At 35.6% G+C, this 17,227-nt stretch overlaps 1 protein-coding gene across 1 annotated transcript in view; it reads right to left on the bottom strand.

The window, feature by feature from the left end:
- Window positions 1-17,227, bottom strand: part of LOC135473223 (band 4.1-like protein 4) — a 66,156-nt gene that overhangs the window by 38,268 nt on the left and 10,661 nt on the right. The window contains exons 4-10 of the mRNA XM_064753068.1: window positions 15,044-15,122; window positions 12,100-12,197; window positions 11,395-11,515; window positions 10,536-10,623; window positions 8,673-8,761; window positions 6,390-6,453; window positions 4,416-4,507 (exon numbers count right to left, since the gene is read on the bottom strand). Of these exons, the coding sequence (XP_064609138.1) occupies window positions 4,416-4,507; window positions 6,390-6,453; window positions 8,673-8,761; window positions 10,536-10,623; window positions 11,395-11,515; window positions 12,100-12,197; window positions 15,044-15,122 (631 nt within the window). The remainder of the gene's footprint in view (window positions 1-4,415; window positions 4,508-6,389; window positions 6,454-8,672; window positions 8,762-10,535; window positions 10,624-11,394; window positions 11,516-12,099; window positions 12,198-15,043; window positions 15,123-17,227) is intronic.

The following is a 17,227-nucleotide window of genomic DNA, read 5'->3' as shown; positions in this document are numbered from 1 at the left end:
ACATGCTCTGAACGATGAACTTTTCAAGCGACAAACGAAACTAAAAGTAACCTGCTGCATGTAAGTTTCAAAATCTTTTTAGGACCAAGATTCAACATGTCGATACATTTTTGGGCCAAAAATTTGGAATGTCAAACCATTTTTCTGTCAAAATTCAGAATTTCAAAACAGTTTCATCTGCAATTTAGCATTTAGCAAAGAAAGAATAACTCGTCAACCCTTGATTTCTAAAGTGTGGAAATAATCTGTTAATCTACTGAAGCTAATAGCTACAAGTTTTATTTAGGGCTTGAAAAGTGCATGTACTGGGGACAAAGATCTGATCTGAATAGTGTAACTTGAGCTAAGCCTTCAACTACAGCACTCAATCCACAAGAAATAAAGGGGAGTAACTCTTGCTGGCAATCCTATGAATTATTCACCACATTTTGAAGCAACTGTCTTAAATTACTTCATTTTGCCATAGACATACTGGATTAGACTTTGATGTAATCTTGAACATTACAAAAATGTCTTGTCTTTATAATCAAACTCTTCATCATTATGACATTTAACTAGCTTACGTTCATAATGCAGTGTGCTGAAACTTGCTGAAGTCCATGTGTAATGCATGTGTCAAATCTCTCATACCCTGATAAAATTTCAACCCATTCATTAACTATTTTGTCTACTTTGGAAGCATCAAGATGAATCTATCCCAGTCATGCTAAACAACCACACAAATTTCTACCCCTACCTATCAGTGCAAACACACCCAACAACCACGTGCCAAAACAGAGACAAACAGATGGCCACACTCTGAAATGAAGCCTTACAAGCAAGGTGGGGACGGGCTTACCTGTGGCGGTATTTAGAACCAAAGCTAAAGAGTTTTCCAGTGGACTTATAGGACTCGGTCAGCTGGTTGAGTCTAGATGGCAGGATGGAGAGATATGAAAGACGAAGGATGAACGATTCGTCATGGTCCAACAAAGACAAGACACTGATTCACAAACTCAATCACTGTTCGATATAAAAATGACTGAGAAGGCTGCCAAGGGAAAGAACTCCACTTCTTTGTAATGGCTTTGGACTAGCAAGGTACTTGATATTTTCCCTGATAACAGGAGAACACACTTAAAAGTTTAAATAGTTTCTGCACCTTTAAAATCTTTTCCAAAAAACATGTCTATTTCCAAAAAAAACCAAAACAAAATGCCCATGAAAAATAAATCAAGTTCAATGCTTATCGATGCACATGTACGTGTAATTTGAACAGCAGAACAATTTACAAACATTACAACAAATGACACGCCAAAATAACCATGCCATGAAGACTGGTGTTTGAGCCATACTCAAACGATGTAGAAATGAAACACCTTGCTAGTCAAATGCCATTTTTACACACTCTGAAGCATACAGATGTTCCCTCTGACATTCCAAAATAAATCATAACACCAAGAAAATGGGGGGAACGACTCTTTAGTGGAAACCAAAATGAAATGACATTTGGAAACAAAAAAATCCAAAAACCAGGAGAAACAATGATTCTTCCAATCACCAAATTTTATTGGTAATTCAATCCCAAGCACACCAAAGAATACATTTAGTACAAGAGGGAGAAATAAAGGGGTTATGTATTTATAAAAACCAAAGCAAACCACATATGACATTAGTAATAACAAAGATGCAAGATGCAAGAAAGTATAAATGAAAAAGAAAGGACATTGGCACATAAAACATGAAACAGAGAATATAAATGCATGAAGGAACTTTTGCTGAATTGCCACAGCATTTGTTGATAATTATGCAACATGCCATTATTTCTATGGCAAGCAATAGTATGAAAAGGATACAGCACTATGATACTTTCTCTTTTGTTTTGTTTTTTTTTGTTTTCATTTTGAAGGCAATTGTCATAAAAACAAAATGATAATGGAGTATTCTACATTAAATATCTAACAGAGAGCACTTTATAACAGTGTTTACATGGATTTCATATGTAAATGTACACCAAACAAACAAAACTCACAGACACAGCCTCCAATGACTTTGAAGTTGGAACATTAAGAACTACGATGTACATGAATATGTAGAGACACCCTTACAGCAAATGACCCAAAAATTAGCCCTCAAACCTACATTTTTGAGAGGCAAACAAATCTCATAAACATTACTTTTGGTGTTGAAACTTCTATTTTTCCAGTAGGGAATCAACCTACCTTCCAAACAAAGCTCCAAACACTGCTCTAAGATTAAAGAAGTCTCAGGAAAACGGTGAATAGGTCATTTACCACACAATAAGCATATTGACAAATTCCACACAACAGAGCTACAATCTGGAATATGTACATGTACACATAACACGTTGAAGTTTTGGGCCTTTAACTCTCGGACTAACTCTTTGATGACGCTTTATGTATCGTAACGTATGACTGTTCAACACATGAATCACATAATACACAAAACCCATGTATATGTCTATGTGAGTACTTAAGTCCATTCTTCCCTAGATAGCCTGGTTAGTACCTGTACTGTATTCATACCTTCACTGTCATGCATTGTAGTGGTCTCACTTAACCAATACTGTATGGTCATAAATCAGTGGTCACATGTAAATTTATTGAATATATACGTACCCACATGGGATACGCAAATATGTGGTGTCAGTCTCACCCAATATGAGGATCACTGACACCATACATTTGCTTATCCTATCACTGAGTAACCATATAACAAATGTATCCCGCAAAGACCCATTAATTCAGTGCAGAAGACTGATTGCTTCAGCAATGTGACCATTGTATTCACAACCCAACAAAGGGGGATAACCCACTCAGTGGATTTGACACTGTCTGCAGGATTCGAGAATATATCTATATTCGTCCAACTGTTGTCCAATGAAAAGCAGATTATTTTGTCTGATGCGGGATGACTACATGTATGTAACCGTGTGTGGCTTAACAGGTACTTAATGTTTGATCCTATATCAGAAATATGCTGAATTAATAAAGAATTACCTCATGACACTGGTAACCATGCAGTCTACCTCTTATATTGTACTGCACGTTTTCTGTTTGTCTTTACATGTATGTCCTGTGTGTGAATTTAGTGATATGCACAAACTGTTGTCAAACCAGTCATTTCCAAATCTGATTGAACCATTATATTATACTTCGTATTCTATGCGAATATTTACACTTCACAAATACAGCTAGAGTGGACATAACAATGCACATGTTCAGATATAATGCTGAGAAAATATTTTCAATGTTAACTCTTTACATTCAAATACTTCAGTTATAAGCTTCAAGTTCCTTTCTTTTTTCATATAATTTCTTTTTTGTTATTGAAAAGATACACTTTTTTCAGGTATTTGCATTAGTACTCAATATATATTTAATTATTAGTAAGTGTCCAAACAAAGGGGACAATCTACACAATAAGCTATCTACTCATTTCAACAATCAACAACAAATAACATATATACACGGTTACAAAGGCCTGCCTATAAATATGTTCATACGTTTCTGATCTGAATAATACATTACAGGTGCCAGATTTCAATTTTATTCATTTCTGGTGGGGGGGGGACATTTCATAACTTGCACAACCTTAAACGCCAGAAGCTATGGCTTGATGATGGTTGGATGAGATGAGACTTGTATCATGTTTTTGGAATTATGGAAATGCGTAATAAGGGTACAATAACATATCTGTTCATGCACATGCCACATACATGGCTTTTTTGACCACATTTTTAAATGAGACAACGAACAAATACTTTATTAAACCATAATTATTTCAGAAGACGGGGTGAAACAGGCCTTAACTGCCACAGCTATTATGTTCTATTGTGCTAAGCCTAGTTACTCTAAAAGTAAACTCTTAATCTCGAATTCTTACGAGGACATTCATTATAGAAACCAGAACCATGATGCCATGTCCTCCACGCCCCACCCTCTTATGGTTAAAGGAAAAATAGGGTTCAAGGTGACCTCAACAAAAACAGCTGCATTCCAGGGTTTTACAAATAAGTCATGTCTGATTGGTTAAAATTGATAACATGACAGCCCTTTTGATTCTGAACATGCAGAGTTTGGGTTATTCTGAAATGTGATATCGCGTTTACACAAAATTATGGAAGTAAAAAGGTATGCTTTTTATCTTTATGCAGGATAGTTTATCGATGTCTGGACACATTTAGTCTAGTGTTGTATTGTCTTTCAACAGTACCATATTTTGCAGTTTAAGTACGAAATTCTGGATAATAGATTCAGCAAATATCAAAGCCAATTCAGTAGTGTCTGTCCCTTAACCGATATAACATATGCAGTGATGCTTTACATCACACACATGTGCAAGTACACCTACAATGTTATAAACAACACAACTAATGTTGCAAATAAACACTCAATCCTTAATGAACTTCCAACCTGAAGAAAGCATGATGCTCTACACAGCATTTCCACAAGTGCTTGCAGGCAGACTTTGTTGACAGCTCAAAACTGTAAGGGTGCTCTTCATTCTAGGAAAGAAAAAAAAGAAACCAACAAACAAGCTGTCAGTTCAATCATGCCATGCATTTCCGCTATTTACGATGCAATTCTACAGTAATTATTAAAAGACATAGGGTAATATATACACACTCAAACTGCCAACCATTCTATCATTCAATGAATCACAGTTTGCATTTATCAGAAGTAATGTTAAAAAGTTTGCAAAAACCATATGATTACTCTGAATGTGAAAAAAACAAAACAAAAAAACTTTTTCCATTCCAGTAAAATCAGAACAGTAGGGACTTTGGGCAAGCACATATTGACAAGTGAGATGCGAGTGAGATGCGAGCAAAATGCAAGCTTGGGATGAATTTCCTTGCTTGAAACCATTCCCATGCCATTTTGAAACTGTCCATGCAATTAAAAGTGTAAATGCAAATATCAGAGAAATATATCCCACTATTAGTATGATCTACATACAAGTGAAAATTCTGGTGGCTTCTTTAAAGGGATATTTATTTATGAGTTTAGATATTAAACATCAATATCAAATCCTAGGTTTATTGATACATGTGAGGATTAGATATGAATCTGACTGTCATTCTAAAATGGGATACCAGCAGAAGTCTGAAGTGAGACGTATTACGTTATTTCAGTGATGCTGCACAATCAACTGCAGCGTCAACAGCGTGACGTCACAGATGAAACCGCAGAATGCACCACGTTTTGTGTCATGCAACAAAAGACCTGCAAGTCCTCATTCACACTAGCGCCACCATTGTGAGAGGCAAATATGCTGGTACCCCATGACATTTACGGGCATGTCACAACCAATGCAGAAACAAGCAATATGCAGACACATGTTCAACCTGGCATCAGAGAAAACGGACACCATCTTAAGGGTTTCAGGAGTTAATCAAGATTCAATGGTCCACTTCTTTATGATTCTGACAAGTGTACATGTCCAGGTAAATATTTCTTAAATTCTGGATTATGTTAGAAGTGTAACGAGGTTACCAGGCAATGTTTCTCTGAATACAAACGTATGTGGGAAGGTCTGACAGAGGATGGACGAGGGTTTCCCATGAGCTCTGCCCAATTTCCTCCATACCATAATAATGATGCTGGCATCCATTGTATAAGTGAAATATTTGTGAGTACAGAGTAAAACACCAATCAAATAAATAAAAAAAATAAATCTGAATACAAGCACATTGTGAGAAAATTATTAACAGCACATTTTGTGTGAAAAAAAATCTCGACATTCACACTACAAACATTTATCACAAGGATGCCATAAAAATGCCCAATCCAACCCGAAATGTATCTGAATAAAGTATCCTGATGGGCATATCATTGTCTTTTCTTTGTCATAACAGACACATACACAACCATCAACTTCCTATCATCTCATAATTAGACAAAATATTAATTTTTTCACAGGAAAATGATAAGAATATCGGTGTTCCGCTCAACAAATTCATTTATCTTACATAACAGATTGTTTCACGTCAAAACTGTCATTTAGTGTTGATAATTAAACATCCATGTCCAGACATCAACAGTTCTTGACTCATGTAACCGTGTGCATCACATTAAATGGTACTGTAATTCTTCAATCTTTTCGTTTGTTTGCAAGGTGTTTATTCTCTGAAGGCATTATTCTGTGTTGACAGATAAAATTACACTTATTATGAAGTCCTGAAACTGGCCAATCCAACCAATGTACATTTGTTTCCTAAATCAAATTAAAAATATGGATAAATTGCACTGAAAGTTGCTCTTTCATTGGCGAAAAGGTTGAAGAGTTAGGGCAATATCAAGTATCAAACACCACAGACCTAGAAGCTTTCAGCAATATACAGTTGGCATAGCAAAACATAAAGGATCCAAATAGTTCATACTCACATGTTTGTCTTTAACCCGTACAGTGAAAACTTTAGCTTTAAATGTGACCTTTGTTATACGAGGCCTAAAAGCAGACAACAAATATCTGGATTTTAAATACACATCATCACATGCCAGTTCATTTAGAAGTGAATCAAATGTCAGGTTGTATGAAGGCTGTGCACACTGGTCTTCAAAACCTTCAGAACTTACACAGAATCAATGAAATCTCCAAATCACTCTTCAGAACTTATACAGAATCAATGAATTCTCCAAATCACTCTTCAGAACTTATACAGAATTAATGAAATCTCCAAATCACTCTTCAGAACTTGCACAGAATCAATGAATTCTCCAAATCACTCTTCGGAACTTATACAGAATCAATGAAATCTCCAAATCACTCTTCAGAACTTATACAGAATCAATGAATTCTCCAAATCACTCTTCAGAACTTATACAGAATCAATGAATTCTCCAAATCACTCTTCAGAACTTATACAGAATTAATGAAATCTCCAAATCACTCTTCAGAACTTACACAGAATCAATGAATTCTCCAAATCACTCTTCAGAACTTATACAGAATCAATGAAATCTCCAAATCACTCTTCAGAACTTATACAGAATCAATGAAATCTCCAAATCACTCTTCAGAACTTATACAGAATCAATGAAATCTCCAAATCACTCTTCAGAACTTGCACAGAATCAATGAATTCTCCAAATCACTCTTCAGAACTTGCACAGAATCAATGAATTCTCCAAATCACTCTTCAGAACTTATACAGAATCAATGAAATCTCCAAATCACTCTTCAGAACTTATACAGAATCAATAAAATCTCCAAATCACTCTTCAGAACTTGCACAGAATCAATGAAATCTCCAAATCACTCTTCAGACCTTGCACAGAATCAATGAATTCTCCAAATCACTCTTCAGAACTTATACAGAATCAATGAAATCTCCAAATCACTCTTCAGAACTTATACAGAATTAATGAAATCTCCAAATCACTCTTCAGAACTTACACAGAATCAATGAATTCTCCAAATCACTCTTCAGAACTTATACAGAATCAATGAAATCTCCAAATCACTCTTCAAAACTTGCACAGAATCAATGAATTCTCCAAATCACTCTTCAGAACTTATACAGAATCAATGAAATCTCCAAATCACTCTTCAGAACTTATACAGAATTAATGAAATCTCCAAATCACTCTTCAGAACTTACACAGAATCAATGAATTCTCCAAATCACTCTTCAGAACTTATACAGAATCAATGAAATCTCCAAATCACTCTTCAGAACTTGCACAGAATCAATGAATTCTCCAAATCACTCTTCAGAACTTATACAGAATCAATGAAATCTCCAAATCACTCTTCAGAACTTATACAGAATCAATGAAATCTCCAAATCACTCTTCAGAACTTATACAGAATCAATGAATTCTCCAAATCACTCTTCAGAACTTATACAGAATCAATGAATTCTCCAAATCACTCTTCAGAACTTATACAGAATTAATGAATTCTCCAAATCACTCTTCAGAACTTGCACAGAATCAATGAATTCTCCAAATCACTCTTCAGAACTTATACAGAATCAATGAATTCTCCAAATCACTCTTCAGAACTTGCACAGAATCAATGAATTCTCCAAATCACTCTTCAGAACTTATACAGAATCAATGAATTCTCCAAATCACTCTTCAGAACTTATACAGAATCAATGAATTCTCCAAATCACTCTTCAGAACTTATACAGAATCAATGAAATCTCCAAATCACTCTTCAGAACTTATACAGAATCAATGAAATCTCCAAATCACTCTTCAGAACTTGCACAGAATCAATGAATTCTCCAGATCACTCTTCAGAACTTGCACAGAATCAATGAAATCTCCAAATCACAACAACTTGATGATCAATATACCATTAAATGGCCAGAGCAAAAGTGAGACAAACAACAAATTTTACTGTTTATATACACTTCATAAATATTTATATATTTCTATAAAAAAATGTGCAACAATTGTGATAAAAGATGTGTAAATAAATTAAAAAATTTTAAAAAATTGTAAAAAAAAAAAAAAACATGAAATGATTAATGTGCGCCAATAATGACAGAACTGTATTTCAATGGTATTTTAGGTAAGGACAAATTTCACTTCTTGGGTAGATGAAACCTGAGTTCCAAGAGTAAACCACCACCCTACACAAGGTAGATAGCTCGAGCAAATTGTAGAGCTATTTGTCACAATTATAACTGGACAAAGTCAAAAACAAAAACTTACCACAAATAACTGGCAACCTGAGACTTGTTTTTGTAAACAACAATTCCCATTGGGGTAAGACCTAGGAAGTATTCTGTGTGACCTTCACCCTGTAACAAAGAAATAACTGACTGTCTGATTTACAGACTCTAAAGTGTTGGCCATGCTCAACCAAATGAATACCTGTACATGACAATCCATGTATCTCAGCATTCATAATCTAAAGCAAAGTTTGATCAAAATTATTAAACCTTGTGGCAAAAATGTAACTAAACCTGGGATGGTCTTAAATATGGGGTGCATACATTTAACCACAGGATCCATTTATTTGACTGCGCATGAAGAAATAAAAAGCACCTGTTCTGTACATCCGGGTGCATCTTCTGCGCGTCTTCTTTACATTTACCTCTGTTTGGTTAATGCAATTTTCTAACGACATGAAGAATGCCAGCTTTTACAGAACTGTACACAGTTTTTCGGTCATACATGTAATAAACAACCTAGAAATAAAAAAAAAAATAAAAAATTTTCCAATTTTTTTTCCACATAGTTTCAGAAAATTTAAGTATATGTGACAGCTTGTACATAACTTGTCAAGTGTAATGCTTGAGAATAATACAGTCAACCTATCAGTGAAAAAAAAATAAAAGAAAAATAGTCCATTTACTCAGAACAATGCAGTATAATCTAAAATATTCACGCTACGTTCACTAAATACTACACCCAAATTATCACGATCTGTCTTCTACATGTGTATATATGTACACAAAGGCGCTTTAGCCACACAAATAACCTTTTACAAAAGAACTATAAATGACCCATGCATGAACCTCACTGCTTTTTTCGATAGACAATCACATCTGAATTTGTGTTTTTTCATAATGTTGTTGTTCTTTTTTTTTTTATTCATCCTGCAGGTAGAGGGGACCATAACAGACCTCAATGCCATTGATAATAGCTAGCGTGGAAACAATACGACACCCTTTTTAACAAAGCAGTCACAATGATGCATCAAGTACAATTACCAAAGTATCATATACACTGTAAACCTTCACTAAATTGTGTATGTCGTGATGCGTTATGACCGCTTCATGAAACAGGCTCCTGGATCCTACAGCAACAAACATTTTGTGGTAGGAAAACAATGATGCCTGAATCAAACAAAAAAGGCACAAAACAAGAAATGTTGATGTTGTAGTATGACCATGAATACCATATATGTGTGTGTGTGTGTGGCTGTCAGTATTTCTAGTGTTAACAATATGCTAGCATGAAAGTGATGTTAAGTCCACTAACACCCTGACTAGAAACCCTTGAAGATGTTATATAAAGACTAAGAAAGAATACTAGTGTGCTAAAAGCGAATCCAGATGTATTTCTGGAGCAATAAAAGTCTGACTGCAATAATCCATTCACATTAACGAACTAGAGTAAGTACTGTAGAGTTCAATGAGGTGTGACTGAGCTCATGAATATGCATGAAAACCTGTACCATACTGGAATGGTGTGGTACATGTACAAGAACATATCAAGCTCATGCGTACAATTCTCACCTATGATCTAAGCATGAATTAACACTTAAGATGAACTCTTCAATGATTATTATCGCAGTCACACTTTTTTGGGCTTTCCCTTTGAGTGTTCAGTATTTTGACACTCCAATGGGCCATAATCACATAAAAAAATCATAATCAATTTATGGGAAAGTAAATTGCACTCCAACTGGAGTATGGAAGAGTCGTATTACAAAAGTACAAAACTGGCATGAATCCTAAGAGAGAGCTGTATTTTGAAATACTCTGAACTTGCATAAATTCAGTGCATCTGAAGCACGAGATATAATTTCCAGCAGAACCCAGGCATAGTTTTTACAGTGTAACTTACCAGAACGGGATGAAGATCTACCCCGTACATGTCCAGCCATTTCACCTTCTCCAGGTACCTGTACTCTGCCACTGCTGGTACCATGCCCCTGCACACACACACAACATCCGCACAGAATACAAATCCGTAAGACACACACTGAAGTCAGGAGCACATGTATACAAGGCTGGAGTTTTACAGAGTACTTATGAATATTACAACTGTGGTGAGCATTAAACTGAGCACAGCTCTGAGGAAAACCTACACCAGCAATCTGCAGGATGCTGGCAGACTTTCCTGACGAGGAAGCCAGAATGAGTTGGATTTGAACTCACAGTGGTCGCACTGGTGTGAGGCTCCAGTGGGTCATTGTGCTGCAAAAGCAAGCTAAACAACTAGGCCAAAGAGGCCCCCAAATCACTCCAAGATCACATAATATCTCAAAGCCAAATGTACTATGATACTCAAAACCAACTTACATGTACATGTACCTTACAAATATCTATAGAATGGGACTATGCAATTTTGAAAGCAATCACATCATTTCACAGCCATCAAAGGGAATCAGTATTGAGCTAAATGTAGCACTCTATTTTGCTACTCCTGTAGCATTCTGTCTCCTTAATGAAGTTATCTTTATTGCCACTGATATAGCTCTCTCCTTTGTTACTCGTATAGGCTTTTGTTTCCTTAATGATTTACATGGAGCTTTCTGTTTTTTCACCCACATACACTGTACATCTGGCTTCCTGTTTTGTCCTCCATATACACTGTAGCTTTCATTGTTTTGCCACTCGTATCACGTTTATTACTGCCCCTTTCTACAGTAGTCCCCACTAGATTCCACTGCTCGGTACAAACATGCGCCTCAGACACTTACACCAGCTCCCGATGGACACCAGCAATCCGGTCCTCCAACTCTTCCGTCTGATTGGGTAGTAACTGGAACTCTGACACATAGCCAACCGTGTGTCGCTTGGGGTCAAAATCCCCCAGCTCCGCTGCAAGCAGAAAATGTTTCTATATTATGCATACTGTAAATCTTCAACCTTTTCAACCTCCAAAGCACTTTTTTTCAGAGTAAAAAATGTATACAATTATATGAAAATGATGATAAATTTTTTGTCTATCTAGAGATGCAAGTTTTCAAGAACCATGCCAATTCTTTCCCTACCCCTCACAGTTCTCTCAAAGTGTGTCACACTATTGGTTTCCGAGGCAGTTGAAAAGGTTAATGTATTAGGGTAAGTCAGAAGAATAAAACAGAACGGGATGGACAACATACATTTACCATGGTACTGTACCAGAAGTTAACATTTATGCATTATTATGTCATTTTGCTATGTTTTGCTATAATGTATGTATAGTGTAAAAATCATTTGAAAAAAAACCCAACACAACAATTGCAGGGTGCTGATTCATGAATTTACATGTTCCAACAATTGTAAATGTGTCTACAAATACATATAAAAAGGACAATGGATGTATAAACATTTCAACGCTAGCTAAACTATGAATAAATAACATACTGAAAATAATATCCCAGATTTTATCAGTTATATATGACAGCAATAAAATGTCTCACATTGCACAGCATAAGCGCAGAGTTCCACCGCCTCATCAAAGCTGACGGGCAGGCGACCTTGTAGAATGTCACGCTTGACTTGGAGAAAAAACTGGTACCTGAAATGATAAAAGACTTACTTACAGGTATGCTATCACACAGGTAAATATAATCACCTGTATAAGTTTTCAAGAGGTAACATATGGCCATGATGTTTTTTTTGAACCCCTATGTGTGAATGCTTTGAAATGGTTCATCACAAACATGTATATGTTCCTATCAGGACAGTCCCAATCCTGTCATATGCACAATGCCACATCACTATAGGAATCATTCTGATGACACCGCATCATGCCATATTATGTAGTAACATGTAAGCCTATTTTGTAATAAAAATCCTTGAGATGTGTGCTACAATGTACTTAAAATCAAATGGCACAACACACCTTTGTATGAAGCTAAAAGGTTCCTTGGAAATCCCCTGACTAGAGAAAGATTCTTTATGCATGTACACATTTCTCTTTACTTGGAGTGACATTTAACACAACTGAACACATGCCTAACCACACTGAGTTATACACAAGTTCACAATGGTGAATTATGCGAAGCTGACTGTTAAACACATGACTGTTATTGGTTAAACACATGAACGACTGCTAGTTAAACATATCACTATGCTGGATAAACACATGACTACATTAGTTAAGCACATGAATACCTTTGACAAACACATGACAATAGTTAAACAAGTAAAAGCATGTACAAGTATACAGTTAATTAAAGTGTGCCGGGGGCCTCCATGGCTCCGTTGGTTAGCGCGCTAGCCCAACGCAATGACCCAGGAGTCTCCCACCAATGCGGTCGCTGTGAGTTCAAGTCCAGCTCATGCTGGCTTCCTCCCCTAGCTCTGTCCTGTGTCCACCCACCACAATGCTGGCCGCCATCGTACAAGAGAAATATTCTTGAGTACAGTGTAAAACACCAATCGAATAAATAAATAAATAAATTAAAGTGTTCCCATACTGAATTGATCTATTTTTTTAGTCTAATTTTTTTGGCACATTGCCTCAACTGTGTTTACAGAGGTACAAAGCAAGATACAAGCACTATAAAACAATGAGTAAATAAAATTTATTTCCATAATTACAGAGACCACACATAGATGTATCAACTATTTTTTGGCACAAAAAGACCCATTAAAAATAAAGAATAATTTATGTGTCTGAGTGAAATGTTAATCAGGGTATATTCGAAGTTGACATTGAAAGTAAGAGCGATGTTTATTACACTACAGGTTCATCTTGGCTACACAATTACTGCAATTAAATTACATGTACTTGCCAACATATATCACAAAACTCTTTAATTACCGCCCTAAAATGTCATATTTATTTCAAGAAGGATGAGCTATGTCAAAATACATCCGTTATCAGAGAAACAATACATCCATCAGATAAATTCATTTGGCAAAGTTCACCCCATAATTAAATTAGAAATTCTGAAAAAAGGCGTCAAATGTTACACTAGGAACAAAAGCCTGTTTGTTAATTGTGTGAACTTAGAAAAAACAACAAGGTTGCAAATACACAAAATATAGCTGAGGCATGAAGTTGTGATGGATTGTATATCAAAAATGTCTGCAGAATGAAAGATAATGAGTAACTGTTGAGAATATTATAAATATCCTCAACCTTTTCAGAAACGAAAGAGCAACTTTCAGTGCAATTTATACACCTTTTTAATTTGATTTTGGAGACAAAACTACACTGGTTGGATTGGCCAGTTCCAGGGCTACACAAAAAGTATAATATTATCAGTCTACACAGAATAATGCCTTCAGAATATGACTGAATTAACAGCTTGCAAACATCTGATCTTTACCACCCACTTTTTAAATAGCTAATATCTTTCCACCTTGATAAAAAAAACAAGTACATTCTCACCCATTATGGTTTAACATGGAACAGCAAAGTTATGCATTTTTGTTCAATTTGCAAGACACTGTTCAAACCAAACACTATTAACACTATAAACACAGTAGCTTTCTATTGCATGTATTTTGTTACTCAAACAACTTGAAGTGCTGCATGTTCACAGTTTGTTACTTTACAAAATTCTAATATAGCATATCTTTGCAGCGTGTTACTTCCACAACTTTAAAATGTTCACAGTTTGTTACTTTACAAATTCAAATATAGGATATGTTTACAGCATGTTACTTCCACAGCTTTAAAATGTTCACAGTTTTTTACTTTACAAATTTAAATATAGGATATGTTTACAGCTTGTTACTTCCACAACTTTAAAATGTTAACAGTTTGTTTATTTGTCAAACTGGAACATCCAATATGGCTGTCAGCTGGTGTACACCTAAAATGCTCTAAGATCCATTATATTTTACTCAGGGTACTGGTGACAATCTGTTCTTTAACCACATCGACATCTTACCATTGGTTAGATACTTGAACATATACCCTGTCGGACCCCAATCTTACAATACCTGTATTGTAACCAGGAAACCTTTTGTGGTTCACCCATTAACCACAAATTAGTAGCATTCTATCACTGACAACCAATTCTAATACACTGTACCTGACATAAAATTTCATTCATGACTAAGCCACTCATTATTCCACATTCTGAGTGTTCTACTGATGTTACAAAAAAATATACTGATGTATTATATTATTATACTTATGCTGATCTGGGTTAACCAGTGATTGCACTATCCCTTCACTATCCCTTTCACGTTGAGCGCCAAGTGAGGAAGCTCCAACTTCCTCTTTTAAAGTCTTAGGTGTGATTCGACCCTGGATTGACCCTGGATCTACCGGTCCCGAAGCAGACACTCTAACAACTGTGCTAGCGCGATTGGTATCCTATCCTTGAGCAGGTATTTACACATGTACGTTGCCTAACCTCAAGCTTAGCATACAGATACCTATAAACATTGATGCTAAATTACCTGGTGATTTCTTCATGCAGTTTACATGGGTCTGCTGCGTAGAACTTTACTCCAAAGTAAAACTTGTTGTTCTGTGATCCTGCAAAAGAAGAACACTTCGCAACAAACACAAGAGAACAAATATCCTTGAGTTTTTATTGCTAATGTTTTTCAGACTACATACATATATCAGCCCTTGAAAAGAAGACATACTTTCTAGCAAATGGGTCTTCCCCCAGACCTCTGCTTAGCTTTCCTCCCACCTTAACGCTGGCTGTCTTTAAAGTGAAATATTCTCAAATATGACAAAAATACCAATCAAATAAATAAATAAATAAATTTTAGCAAATGAAGAACTTAGTTCACCGCATTCATGTACATGAGCTAACATGCTTTATAAAACAGCTTCATACAACGTACATAGGAACTGTCTCCACGGATTTAAATTAATTTATGATTACAACTCCATGATCTTGGCAAAATTCATTTATGACTTGTTCAGTATGTACACATACATTTTCTTTACTTCACTCTTTCTTTGTGCCATAATGAAGAACTTTTTACTTCTACGATGTTGGTGATGTTACGGGTGAAGGAAAACGAAATGCCCAGGTGAACAATCAACCTTTGGCAAGTTAGTGACAATCTGTGTGATGTATGAGATACAAACTTGTATGCTATACTGGTGGAAGACAAACATTGATTTTTAACCAGAATTTGAAATCAGGTCGGCTAATTTCCAAGTTTCTCCAATTTTCTCTATCTCTCCCATGTTAATTTCGTCAGAATAGGGTGTCACAAAGACACTGAGACAATTGCCTGACTAAACCTATGAAGACAAGTGATCTTCAAAAATTGCTAGACTGTGTAAAAAGTCCTTTGATCACCATCAACTACATGTTGTCTCCAAGGTCTCACAAAAAGTGAGAGCTGTGAATCTACAAATTTCCCGTCCAAGACTGGGATTGAACCAGCACCTTGTGTGCCACATGGTTAAGAGTTATACACCTTACTAACTCAGCTACTTTAATTCTTCAATCTTTTTGTTTTTGAAAGAGTCACTTTCAGTGCAATTTATGCTTATTTATAATTTTGAATTTGGGGACAAAATTCAAAATGATTATTAATATATTGAAAATTTCTCACAGCCTCATAATGGCTACAGTAATAGTATTTGCACATTAATTCCACTTTAAAATTTAAAAAACTGTAATTACTCCCGAAGTTCAGATTCTGTCAATCTTAAAAGCATATCAACAGCTAACTGATAACCTTAATAGGGTATATTATTATCAACGCCACATACAATGCAATGACATTAAAACTTTTCGCTTCAACGTAAATAAGTCTATTAGCCTGAGAAGATCATTAATCTTGGAGGAAGAAGGTAGATTAATGTACACTCTGATAACACATACAGTCAGAGCAACATGTCAGGCCTGTTATTCTACTCTGTAACTCAGAAAATTAATTAACAGATGACTTTTTGTCCCTGAAGAAAACATAAATGCATCATAAAAGCAGAAGTTGTGAGATAGTGTAGTTTTCTTTTATGTTTTTTATTTTCTTTTTCTGAAGGAAGTTAACTTTTTTCAACAACGCTGCTGAGCTGTGTTTTGTATACAAGAACATTAGATGTACCTACATGTACACACATGCACAAAGTATATTTCATATAAATGCATGTACATGTAGTACACATACAGGTATGTTGGCACTGACGTCCTGGAGAGCACAAAACAATGTCTGTGACCATGCTGTATGTGACATGTCACAGTGTTTTGTCTTTTTGTTTTGTTTTTTGATGAAGGCTATTTGATAGGCCTACATACTATTTGTAAACTGTACACATACATGTATATGAGCATAAAGAAGTTCCCAGGCATGTGCTTCACAAAGAGAAGGGAGAAACGCCTACGTTTTCTGAGCTTTTAAAAGGTCACTGAAGCAAATAAATAATTTTGAAATTTCATGGACAAGTCTAAATGTTAATAGTTCTGCAGGCATTCTCATCTATGCCATTATGTGCACAACACATAAAATACATGTATCTGCCATCTACATGTACTGTGTCAGAATACACATGAAATGTGTACAATGGTGTTTGCTGTATGTATACACTTTAATACACACATGTACACAACACAAAATCTACAACATACAGCATATGCAGCATACCTCATGGATGACACAGATGCTTTGGTT

This window comes from Liolophura sinensis, chromosome 8, assembly GCF_032854445.1.
Source record: "Liolophura sinensis isolate JHLJ2023 chromosome 8, CUHK_Ljap_v2, whole genome shotgun sequence".
NCBI lineage: Eukaryota > Metazoa > Mollusca > Polyplacophora > Chitonida > Chitonidae > Liolophura > Liolophura sinensis.
This window is presented reverse-complemented; position numbering and strand designations above follow the sequence as displayed.